Genomic DNA, 12,574 nt, shown 5'->3' on the forward strand with positions numbered 1-12,574 from the left:
GCTCTCACACCTGGAGCATCCAAATCGACCCACAAACACGTTGAAAGATGCAATGCCATCAATGTGGATTGTCAAGACTGAGAGACCTCTTCCCTCTGACCCCTCCCCAAACCCTCAAACCCTCCTACCCACCTCGACATACAAACTCTGTGTGGCTTCACGTGTTCTGTTGATGTTTACATGATCGAAATAACTTGAACACAAACACAAACAAACAAAGAGGAAGACCGCACCGGAAGGAAACAACTACAAGTCCCAGCATCCTCTGTGTTTAGGGAGCAGCAGTGAAAGTGAAAGCAGGAGGAGGAAGGTGGAGCTGAGGCAGGTGAGTGTTTACATGAATATGTTTCTTCTTATGACATAAAATAATTCCACGCTGTTCGTGTCTGTGGGTGAAATGTGAGGCCGGTCGGCTCCTCTGAGCGCTGGTTTCCTGTAAGTAGAGAGGAAGTGAGTTTAGCTGAGCCTCCGTTTAGTGTGAGAGAGCAGGAGGAGAGTGAGAGCTGTGCTGAGGCAGGGTGAGTGTTAACACCGCTCTGACATTACTGTGTCTCTGTGGCGGGAACAACAGGCTCCGTCAGTGGAGGCAAAAATAATCAGACTTTGGTTTTTCAAAGGAAACAACTTTATGTCGGAAGTTCCCGCACGCTCATTGGATAACGATGTGTCAATCTCGAGCTATTAGCCAATGAGCGTGCGGATTCACAGAAAGACCCGCCTTTATCACGGGACTTTAAAAACTACAATGGCGACAGAAACTCCGTGAGTGGAGTTCAGGGTGACGTTATGAAACTGTGACGTTTGAGCCACTTCCCGTTGATCGTGAAACTGATGGTTTCTGGTAGTGATGGGCAGATGAAGCCCCATGAAGCACTGAAGCTTTTCATCCAATTGGTTCACCCCAACGCGAAGCTTCATGAAGCTTCATTTGCTCTAGCAGGACACCTACTGGACGTAAAAATAATAGCTGGCATGAATTTGAAGAGTGTGGCATTTTGCACACAGCCTGTAAATGTCAACAACAAAAGGAGTGTGTAAAACATGTATATTGTAGTGATGGCAGTATACTGTGTATATTTATAGTGGCAGTATGGGAAATGATTATTTGGAAATGCTTGAAATGGAAATGATCATTTACTGTGAGGTGAGGTGTGGTTGGGGTGTGGACAGTGGTTGTGCTTTTGTAACGTTGAGGTATGGACAGCTACACACTGAGGCTTTGAGCCTCAGTCCTGCCTGTTCACATTTTATTCTGTAAAAACTAAATTTTCACTGCTTTTATGACCTTTTTAGTGGGGAGAACATAGCTAGGATTTAATGATTTAACAAATCTTTTGAATCCTTTGTCCTCCACAATGCTAAATGGCTGGGAGTCCTCAATCACCATGCTGACCAGGTCTTCATCTATTTGAGATTGTTCTCCTGAGGAAAGACAATAAAGATAAAGCACAAATATAAATATCACACACGTAACTTATAACAGTTGTATAATATTGTTATATCATTTAGTAACATTACTGCATCCTATATTATCATGGCATTTGATGGCTCACCTGGTCTTGCTCCACAATCGGTGTCCCCCTTATTCTCATGCAAAGCTCTGTAGTGCCTAAGCATGGATGAGGTGTTGTTGTTATATCCCAGCTCCCTGGCACATAGCAAACACTTCACCTTGTACAAAAGTCAAGACAGCTCAACATAAATTGTATTGCACCATCAGTATCATGAAAATACATCTTCTGTAGAAATTTACATACCTTGTTGGGAGGAATAAGATCAAAATGTTCCCACACAGGGGAGGACATCCTCCTCTTCTTAGCTGGCTCCATTCTCTCCTGACTTTCTCTCCTCACTCTCATAAACCTCCATACGGTCTCCAAACTCTCACTAACCGCAACTCTCCATCAAACACCCACATTTTTGAATGAAGTCTGAGGGGTTTATATCGCTGTCATATCTCGCGGCAAAGTTCGAACCACTTCATGAACCAGTCACGTGGTACAGCCGGGCAGCGAGGCTTCGGACGTCATCATTTTCAGCTCCTCCCATAAATGAAGCAAGCCTCGATACGCGCTTCGCGGAAACGCCCCCTCCATTACTCGACACACGCTCCGAAGCCTCGATACAGAACGTCCCATCACTAGTTTCTGGTGTTTGGGTCTGTTTTTCTGTATTTATGCAGATAAAGTGTAAACTCAGATGAATTATACCATCAAATGTTAAAGGAAAATATCAGGATGAGTGTCTGTGAGCTGAGAAGGACGTGAAGCGAGCAGTTTATCCCAGAGCTGAAGCTGCTCTGTGTGCAGAGATGAGCTCAGATTCCTGCTGTGATTGATCAACAGTCACAGAAATGTAGACTTGTAGTTATTACTGCAGTATGGTCACAGCAGATACTGATAAACATGTATTATGAGGATGGATGATCAAGTTTCTCACTCTCTCCTTTAAATCTCAGTTTTTTCTTCTTCACAGTTTATCTGTTAATTTATTAATGAATAACACTGAAAGAGTTTCTGTTATATTTCCCCTTGAACATCAGCTTATTAGGGCGGCATTAGGAAATAGCCCCCCTCCAAAGAATGAATAAATGAATGATGATAATAATAAAATGATTCAAAAGCAGAGCTCAGAGTGGTAGAATGGTCAAACATGGATCCACGGGTGGTTCAACTGCATTTGGTGACGTGACTAAAGCAAATCTTTCAAATAATCCCACCATCAACGGGATGTTGTCTCCTTTACTACGGTTACTTTACTTGGTCACCGTGTGAATTTCTTTGAAATGAACCAAATTCTTTTATTTGTCGGTTGTTGCATATTTAACCTCTACAGTCAGGAAAGGAGGAGATGAGGCCTCAACAATGTTGGGTTGTAGCTGTGCTTCAGGTTAGAGTGAGTGTCCATGGAATAAATGTAAGTCAGTGAACTGGAAACATGACTGTGTTCAAACTTTGTTTTCCTTTTTATAATGAGTCTAATCAAAGGTGGACAGAAGTATCTCCACTGTGACTTTTCTGTGTCACCATCAGAGCTTCTGCACAGTGTTTCTGGGGCAGATAACATTGCAGCATTATGGAGACATTATGGAGACAAAAAGAAAAGCGTCTGGACTTCTTTAAGTTAAACTTAAAGAAATCCAGACGCTTTTCTTGGACTGTTGGTTTCAGTGTTGAGTCTCATTCACACACTCCCTCAGACTCTTCACACACACTGATTTGCTGACATAAACACACTCCTGTGTGCTTCACACACACACTGAGGACCATCTACAGACTGTGAGCTCCGTCTTCTTTGTCTTTGGAGCCGAACTCTGACAAAGTTAGGAACAAAACTTTCTCCAGCGTGTGAACTTTCCTCCTAGACTCAGTCTGAGCAGTCAGACCACATATTTCTAAAGCAGCACATGAAGGTGTGGCTCACACACACACAGGTGAAGGAAACAGCTGCAGTATTAAAAACTGCTTCACTGTCTACAAATATATGAACTGAATGTTTCTTTCAGGCTGTAAAAACCTTATTTATCCTCCATTACAGTCCTGCATTCAGAGCATTACTTCTGTTATATTAGTACATGTATTTTATTCTGATGAACACATGAAACTCTGAGCTGGATTGAATCCATTGAATCAGAGTCCAGGACTCAGACTAAACACACTGAATGTGTCCTGAGCTCGGCCGCTGTTCCACAGTAACTGCTGTCAGAGTCACTGTTACTGAGTTAGCTTAGCTAGCAGAGCAGCTAGCAGTTAGAGTATGAACTCTGTAAGCAGTCAGCTCGGTCCTGGACATGGTTACTGACATAAAGCTGCTCTCTGCAGCCATGTTTGACCTGCTGCTTTGTAGGACTACAGTAATGGAGGATTTGGAGGCTGAACTGGGCTCTGTGACACTTTTTGTAGTGAACTGATGAAAGCTGCGTCTCAGATGGATGTTAGTCCAACACATCAGACACGACCTCTGCAGCTCTCAGTTGATGTGCACATGAATGATTTGTGTTTCCTCTGCAGGTGAAGGTAGAAAGTGTGTGTGAGCTGATGTGAATTGAGCAGCATGGATCAGTGTGAGGACAGAGAGGAGGGAGTCCCTCCCTCTAAAAGCACTCTGTGTGGGGAACATGAGAGCCAGACCAAAGCTCAGAGGTGAGATGACCATCTCTAACTGTCCATGACTCTTCTCCATGTCACAGCTCAGCACTCACATCACTGCTCCATCATTATTCACACTCATACCTCTGTGTGTGTTGTTTTAAAGCCCAGAGCTGTGGGGCGTACCAGGCTCAGCTGGACATAACCCTGAAACTAATCCAGAGCCTGGACCTGAACCCAGCTGTGTTTCCTTAAAGAGCAACATGTCGAAGGATGCTGTTATAGACTTTAAAGGCTGTTCTTCTGCTGCTGAGAGGTAATGTGTGTCTAGATGTTGTTCCTGACTCTGTATTTCTGAATAAATCCTCATGTTTAATATCAGCTCAGCTCTTTTTCACACACATTTCTATGTTGGTATGTGAAGCGGTGTGTGTTGGAGTGTTTCCACAAACACAGCAGTCAGAGTGGAAAGAGTGGATGTTGTAGGAGGTGTTTGTGTAGTGAAGAGGCTGAGTGTCTGTAGGACTCCAGCTGCTCCAGCAGGTGTCTCCTTTGTGCTTTGCTTCAAACACAGTGTAGGGAGGAGCTTCCACTCAGGTGTTTCAGGTGTTGCTGGATGGAGGAGGACAAATAGTTTTTCCCTTCAGTGACACTTCAGCAGCTCAATGTTCTGGGAGATGTTTGTCTTTATGAAGGTTTATGGATTATTGTTCTTACTTTGGTTAAACTGAGCAATACATTTTCCATCTAACATTTAAAGTAAATTTCCAGGTGAATAAAAGATCTGCAGCTGCAGCCTCTGTGATGTTTCACAGTCTGAAAGTAACAAATTCAACCAGAGTTCAAACAAAGGCTTAATATACGTGTGTGTTTGATATAATGCCAACAAGTACAAACAGGTGTTCTTACAGGTCTTAATCACAGAGGTCTGATAAGTCTGGTGACTTTCACACTCAGCAATTTTGCTGCCTTTTATTTTATATTGGCCTTTTTAAAGCCCTTCAAAGTCTCCCACATTCATACAGAGCTTTTAACACCAAACTCCTTTACAGTCCTTCTCCTCTCACACACGATCACACGACTGATTTGTCTGCAGCAGCTGTGTTACTGCTAGTATTTTATTATGTGTGTAATCTCCTCATATTGTTCCTGTGGTTTAGTTTGACGTCCTTCTGCAAACTCAGCTGCTCTGTTGCTGATACACGTCTCCATGAATATGATTGATCAGATGCTGCCAACACCATGTGTTTCATGTGAGCGCTCAGCTGAAACCCTGGGTTGACTTATCGAGTTAATAACAAGCTTCACGTGACTGTGAATGCTAAAGTGAATCCAGATAAAGGAAAGAGACCCTGCTAATGTTGGACTCACTTCTTAGTGTAGATCCCAGGAGGAAGTTCAACATAGCCATTCTTTGTGCTAGCTCGACCAAACCTGAGACCACAGTGCAGGATAATGATCATCATCTGTCTCTGTCAAGGACATTTAAAATCCACAAATAACAAACATAATTATATTTGATCATTAAAAATGATGATTAAACAAAGTGTCAAACATACTTAAGTAGAAGGACTGATGTTTGTGTTAAAATACCCTCTTAAAGCTGAAATAATGATTCAACTTTCTCCAAAAGTTGTTTCTGTTCATAGCGTTTAAATGGTAAATGGCCTGTATTTATATAGCGCTTTTACTAGTCCCTAAGGACCCCAAAGCGCTTTACATATCCAGTCATCCACCCATTCACACACACATTCACACACTGGTGATGGCAGCTACATTGTAGCCACAGCCACCCTGGGGCGCACTGACAGAGGCGAGGCTGCCGGACACTGGCGCCACCGGGCCCTCTGACCACCACCAGTAGGCAACAGGTGAAGTGTCTTGCCCAAGGACACAACGACCGAGACTGTCCAAGCCGAGGCTCGAACCGGCAACCTTCCGATTACAAGACGAACGCCCAACTCTTGAGCCACGATCGCCCCCCCGTTTAGTGGGAGAAACGTTTCGTCATCATCCAGGTGACTCCTTCAGTCTCAGCTGACTGCAGGATTCAATCTTATAAACAGGACATTTGCATGATGACTGAAACCTGCCCACTGAAGGAACGATGGGCTGGGAGGTCAGTTCCTTAATCTTAATTATGCAATTCTCATGACCATTGATCAACAACCACTGATCAATGGTCATGAGTCCCATTCACAGAGAGTTGGGGAATGGCTGCAATCACAGCATGTAAGATGGTGACAGATGTACCCTTAGGCCCCCTCCTCAATTCAGAGATGGTCTTTCCCTTTTCACGTAAATGGCCTCCTTGACTCCGCCCTCAAACCAGCGTTCCTCCCTGTCCGGGATGTTACATCCTCATCATTGAAAGAGTGTCCACTGGCCTGTAGGTGTAAATAGACTGCAGAGTCCTGGCCTGACGAGGTAGCTCTTCTGTGTTGTAGCCAGAGGTTGTTTGGTTTCCTCGATGTATAAATCCTGCCAATCGTCCTGCACTTAACAGCGTACACTATGTTACTCTGTTTGTGTCGGGGGACCCGATCCTTGGGGTGGACCAGTTTTTGGCGCAGCGTGTTTTGGGGTTTAAAAGCCACAGAGACCCAGTGTTTAGAAAAAATGCGACTCAGCTGCTCCGACACTCCTGACACATATGGGATAGCTACAGGTTTTCTCTTAGGCAGCGGTTGTCCTTCTCTCCTGGATCGACTGGAACTTTCTTTAGGAGCCTTTCCAGCTTTGACAAAAGTCCAACTGGGACACATTTACGCTACGTCCAGATGAAGAGAATCAACTTTTGGAGATTTACTTTCCTGGATGATTGAGAATGCATCAAGACGTTCCTCCTAAAGTGTTATTCAGAAAAATGACAAAAAAAGTTTTAAAAATAAGGATTAAAATATTAAAAACTATGTTTTTGAGTTTCCTGATGTAGCACAAAAATATATGAACATAACTGTATATAGGACAGATATTTTACGGTTCTTTTAGGCAGCACCAAAAAACAAAAAGACTATTTTTAAGCTGTCTGAGGTAGTGAGTCAACATGTCACACTGGGACAAAGGTCAGGGAGTAAAAGTGTGTTTTAAAGGAGGTTTAAAAGCAGCGAGTGAAGGAGCCTGTCGAGGTAAATCGTTCCATAACTGATCAAATTCAGTTGGTGGACCTCTGTGTGAAATCAAGCATCTGGTTCGCAGAGAGGATAACCCTCACATGGGCTGTACAACATTATATAGGGAGACATTGTATTTTTATTTTATTTTTTATTCCTATTTATTCTATTTATCCCCTTTGTATATTTTATTTATATTTGTCTCTGTATTTATATATATATATATATATATATATATAAACAATTCTGTAACTGTAACTTCGGTCGTTGCTGTGCTTTTTGGAAGTCGAATTTCCCAGAGGAACCCACCCGAGGGATTAATAAAGTTCTATCTTATCTTATCTCTTATCTTATCTTAAAAACAGAGATTATCGTAGCCATCGCTCTCTCGCATGGACGTGGCAGTCTTGCTGTCTGCTGCGAATCCTCCCCGTACCTCCGTGACCTCGTCTGGTATCTGCTCCCTCCTCTGTAAGAGACAGTAAAGGAAAACACGTCTCTGCCTAGTCTTGAAAATCTAATCTTATCATCCATTGTTCTTCTAGGGCCTCTTCTTCTTGTGGCCTCAGCTAACTGCTAATATTTAAATGGCTAACATTAACATGTGTGCCAGCCAGGTTCACATTTATGATTAACTATGATTAATTAACTGATGTTGAACCTGGAGCTTTACTGACCTCTGAAATTCCTCCTAAAGTGTTATTCAGTGTTGTGACAGTCAGCTGCTTCAGCTGCTGCTGGGATGGGCTGTGGCAAAGAGAACAGAGAAAATCCAAATCAGAGTTTTTCTCTGAATTAAAAGGAAACAACAATATATTCTACATGGTGAAACTGATGGTTTCTGGTGTTTGGGTCTGTTTTTCTGTATTTATGCAGATAAAGTGTAAACTCAGATGAATTATACCATCAAATGTTAAAGGAAAATATCAGGATGAGTGTCTGTGAGCTGAGAAGGACGTGAAGCGAGCAGTTTATCCCAGAGCTGAAGCTGCTCTGTGTGCAGAGATGAGCTCAGATTCCTGCTGTGATTGATCAACAGTCACAGAAATGTAGACTTGTAGTTATTACTGCAGTATGGTCACAGCAGATACTGATAAACATGTATTATGAGGATGGATGATCAAGTTTCTCACTCTCTCCTTTAAATCTCAGTTTTTTCTTCTTCACAGTTTATCTGTTAATTTATTAATGAATAACACTGAAAGAGTTTCTGTTATATTTCCCCTTGAACATCAGCTTATTAGGGCGGCATTAGGAAATAGCCCCCCTCCAAAGAATGAATAAATGAATGATGATAATAATAAAATGATTCAAAAGCAGAGCTCAGAGTGGTAGAATGGTCAAACATGGATCCACGGGTGGTTCAACTGCATTTGGTGACGTGACTAAAGCAAATCTTTCAAATAATCCCACCATCAACGGGATGTTGTCTCCTTTACTACGGTTACTTTACTTGGTCACCGTGTGAATTTCTTTGAAATGAACCAAATTCTTTTATTTGTTGGTTGTTGCATATTTAACCTCTACAGTCAGGAAAGGAGGAGATGAGGCCTCAACAATGTTGGGTTGTAGCTGTGGTTCAGGTTAGAGTGAGTGTCCATGGAATAAATGTAAGTCAGTGAACTGGAAACATGACTGTGTTCAAACTTTGTTTTCCTTTTTATAATGAGTCTAATCAAAGGTGGACAGAAGTATCTCCACTGTGACTTTTCTGTGTCACCATCAGAGCTTCTGCACAGTGTTGTCAAATCTGGATGTTTGTCACTAACAGTCACTGATTGTAGTGATAAAGAAATGTGTTCACAGAGGGAGGAAGAGGAAGAGGAGTGGTGTTTGTGATGAGGAGCAGCTGTCCTGCTGTGCTTTGTGCCAGGACGTCCTGAAGGATCCAGTCTCTACCAGCTGTGGACACTGGTTCTGCAAACAGTGCATTTCCTCATACTGGGACCAGTCTGCTTCATCAGGAGACTCGTCCTGTCCCCAGTGTGGAGAAAGATCCAGAAGCAGAGCTGGACTGCAGACAGCCAGTCAGAGCAGCTGTGTACAAAGTAAGACTGAACATCTGTCTGCTGATGGACTCATTTCTGAAAACTGGACTTCTTGTGTTGTTCAGACATTGAAGAGTTTTCTTTCTCTTTAGTCTCATTGTTTTTCTTTCTTTCAGCAGATGTTGGTCTGCAGGAGGTTTTAGATGAACATAAGATCAGTCTGAGGAGGAGATGTGAACGTGTGACTGAAGGAAGTGATGAAACAGGAAGTAGAACCCTCCTCAACACCATCTACACTGAGCTCTACATCACAGAGGGACAGAGTGAAGAGGTTCATACCCAACATGAGGTGAGGCAGCTGGAGACAGCTTCCAAGATGGACGCCCTCCATGACGCTCCAATCAGGTGCCAGGACATCTTTAAAGCCTTACCTGACCAACAGAGACCCATCAGAGTGGTTCTGACCAACGGCGTGGCTGGTGTTGGAAAAACCTTCTCAGTGCAGAAGTTCACTCTGGACTGGGCAGAGGGCTTGGAGAACCAACATGTCAGTGTGGTGGTTCTGCTTTCATTCAGGGAGCTGAACCTGATCAGAGGTGAGCAGTACAGTCTTCTGGAGCTGCTCCATGTTTTCCATCCAACATTACAGAAGGTCACAGCAGAGAAGCTGGCTGTCTCTCAGGTTTTGTTCATCTTTGACGGCCTGGATGAAAGCAGACTTTCATTGGATTTCACCAACAGGAAGCTGCTGTCTGATGTCACACAGAAGTCATCAGTCAGCCAGCTGCTGACAAACCTCATCCAGGGGAATCTGCTTCCCTCGGCTCTCGTCTGGATAACTTCCCGACCCGCAGCAGCCAATCAGATCCCTCCTACATGTGTTGACAGGCTAACAGAAGTACGAGGCTTCACTGACGCCCAGAAGGAGGAGTACTTCAGGAGGAGATTCAGTGATGAAGAGCTGTCCAGCAGAATCATCTCCCACATGAAGACATCCAGGAGCCTCCACATCATGTGTAGAATTCCAGTCTTCTGCTGGATCACTGCTACAGTTCTGGAGCACATGTTGACTACAGAGCAGAGAGGAGAGCTGCCCAAGACCCTGACTGACATGTACTCACACTTCCTGCTGGTTCAGACAAAGAGGAAGAAGAACAAGTACCATGAGGGACATGAGACGAGTCCACAGGAGCTGACGGAGGCTGACAGGGAAGTTCTTCTGAAGCTGGGGAGGCTGGCGTTTGAACATCTGGAGAAAGGAAACATCATGTTCTACCAAGAAGACCTGGAGCAGTGTGGTCTGGATGTAACAGAGGCCTCGGTGTACTCAGGAGTTTGTACAGAGATCTTCAAAAGAGAGTGTGTGATCTTCCAGAAACCAGTCTACTGCTTTGTTCATCTGAGCATTCAGGAGTTTCTGGCTGCTGTCTACAAGTTCCACTGTCACACCAACAGGAAGACAAAGGTGCTGAAGATGTTTCTAAAATCAGAATCTTTCACCAAGATGATTTCCAGTCTTTTTGATGACAAAGATCTCCAATCACTTGATGTATTTCTGAGGAGAGCCATGGAGAAATCCCTCCAGAGTAAAAATGGCCACCTGGACCTGTTTGTTCGCTTCCTTCATGGCCTCTGTCTGGAGTCCAACCAGAGACTCTTAGTAGGTCTGCTGGGTCAGACAGAGATCAGTCATAGAACCATCCAGAGAGTCATCAACAACCTGAAGAAGATGAACAGTGATGAAATCTCTCCTGACAGAAGCATCAACATCTTCCACTGTCTGATGGAGATGAACGACCTCTCAGTACATCAGGAGATCCAAGAGTTCCTGAAGTCAGAGAACAGATCAGAGAAGAAACTCTCTGAGATCCAGTGCTCAGCTCTGGCCTTCATGATGCAGATGTCAGAGGAGGTTCTGGATGAGTTTGACCTGCTGAAGTACAAAACATCAGAGTGGGGACGACAGAGACTGATTCCAGCTGTGAGGAACTGCAGAAAGGCTGGGTGAGTCCAGATGTGATCATTAACATCATTGATCAGTGTAGGTTAGTAGTTTAATGTTGAAAATAAAATCAGATTGTAACCACAAAGTGTTTGTGTCCGTACGCTGCAACCTTCCACACCATTCCTTTATTGTACAGACTCAGCAGCAGCTCCATGGATCCCAAATCCAAGAGTGGAGAACAGATTTGAAGTGTGTCACATCCATGCAGTCACAGCTGTTTCCACCATGTTTCCACTGATATTAATCCTGTTCAATGACACGTTTCATATCAGTGAATATGTTCTTTAGGACGTCCACTGACATGTTTAAGTGTCCTGCTGGAAATCACTCAAATCATCCATGAAATCCATGAAAAATCCTTTTAGTGTTTCTAACTTCACCCTCTGTCCTCTCTCTCTCTCCATCCTAGTAAGTAAGTAAGTAAGTAAGTAAGTAAAATTTATTTATATAGCACATTTCACAGATAAAAATCACAAAGTGCTTTACAGTAAGATCAGACATACAAGTTAAAATTAATTAAATTAATTAAAAGCCCGTTTGTATAAAAATGTCTTCAGCTGCTTTTTAAAGGAGTCAGTAGAGTCTAGACACAGTAGTAAAGACAACGGCGGAGAGTTCCACAGCCTAGGTGCCAGTGCCTGAAAAGCCCGATCCCCACATGTTTTAAACCTAGTACGTGGGACCACCAGTAGCCTCTGACCTGAAGACCTAAGTGCTCGGGATGAAGCATGAGGTTTCAACAGGTCAGAGATATACTGGGGAGCTTCACCATGCAGAGCTCTAAAAGTTACAACTAAAATTTTAAAATGAACCCTAAAATTTACAGGCAACCAATGAAGAGAAGCCAAAACTGGAGTAATGTGTGACCTCTTGTTTGTACCAGTTAAAAGTCTTGCCGCTGCATTCTGTACAGCCTGAAGGCGATCCAGAGCTGATTTGTTAAGACACGTAAAAAGACCGTTACAATAATCCAAACGAGAAGAGATAAAAGCATGAATAATCATCTCAAGTTCTGCCTTTGACACCAGTAGCCTGAGTTTAGAAATGTTTCTTAGATGATAAAAACAGTTCCGGACAAGTTGTTTAGAGTGTTTCTCAAGAGACATCGAACTGTCAAATATAACACCTAAGTTTCTGAGACTCGACTGAAATGAAGGGTCTAAAAAACTGATATGCTGCCTAATTTCTGAGAGCATGTGATCAGGTGCAATAATCAAAGTTTCTGTTTTATCTGCATTTAACTGAAGGAAATTGTCATTTAACCATTGTTTGATTTCTGACAGACAATTATTTAAACAAGACAATTTATACAACTCAGAAGCTTTGAAAGAACAGTACAACTGAATGTCATCAGCATAGAGATGATAAGAAATGTTATTG

The 12,574-nt window shown here is 43.1% G+C and overlaps 1 protein-coding gene across 1 annotated transcript in view; it reads left to right on the forward strand.

Moving 5' to 3' along the window:
- Positions 1-6,195: 6,195 nt before the first annotated feature.
- Positions 6,196-12,574, forward strand: part of LOC147336298 (NACHT, LRR and PYD domains-containing protein 12-like) — a 94,502-nt gene continuing 88,123 nt past the window's right edge. The window contains exons 1-3 of the mRNA XM_086286168.1: positions 6,196-6,207; positions 8,973-9,249; positions 9,366-11,193. Of these exons, the coding sequence (XP_086142294.1) occupies positions 6,196-6,207; positions 8,973-9,249; positions 9,366-11,193 (2,117 nt within the window). The remainder of the gene's footprint in view (positions 6,208-8,972; positions 9,250-9,365; positions 11,194-12,574) is intronic.

This window comes from Aulonocara sp. 'chitande type north' Nkhata Bay, linkage group LG3 (genome assembly GCF_057382095.1).
Source record: "Aulonocara sp. 'chitande type north' Nkhata Bay isolate Kocher_YH1m ecotype deep benthic linkage group LG3, A_spYH_male_GT1.1, whole genome shotgun sequence".
NCBI lineage: Eukaryota > Metazoa > Chordata > Actinopteri > Cichliformes > Cichlidae > Aulonocara > Aulonocara sp. 'chitande type north' Nkhata Bay.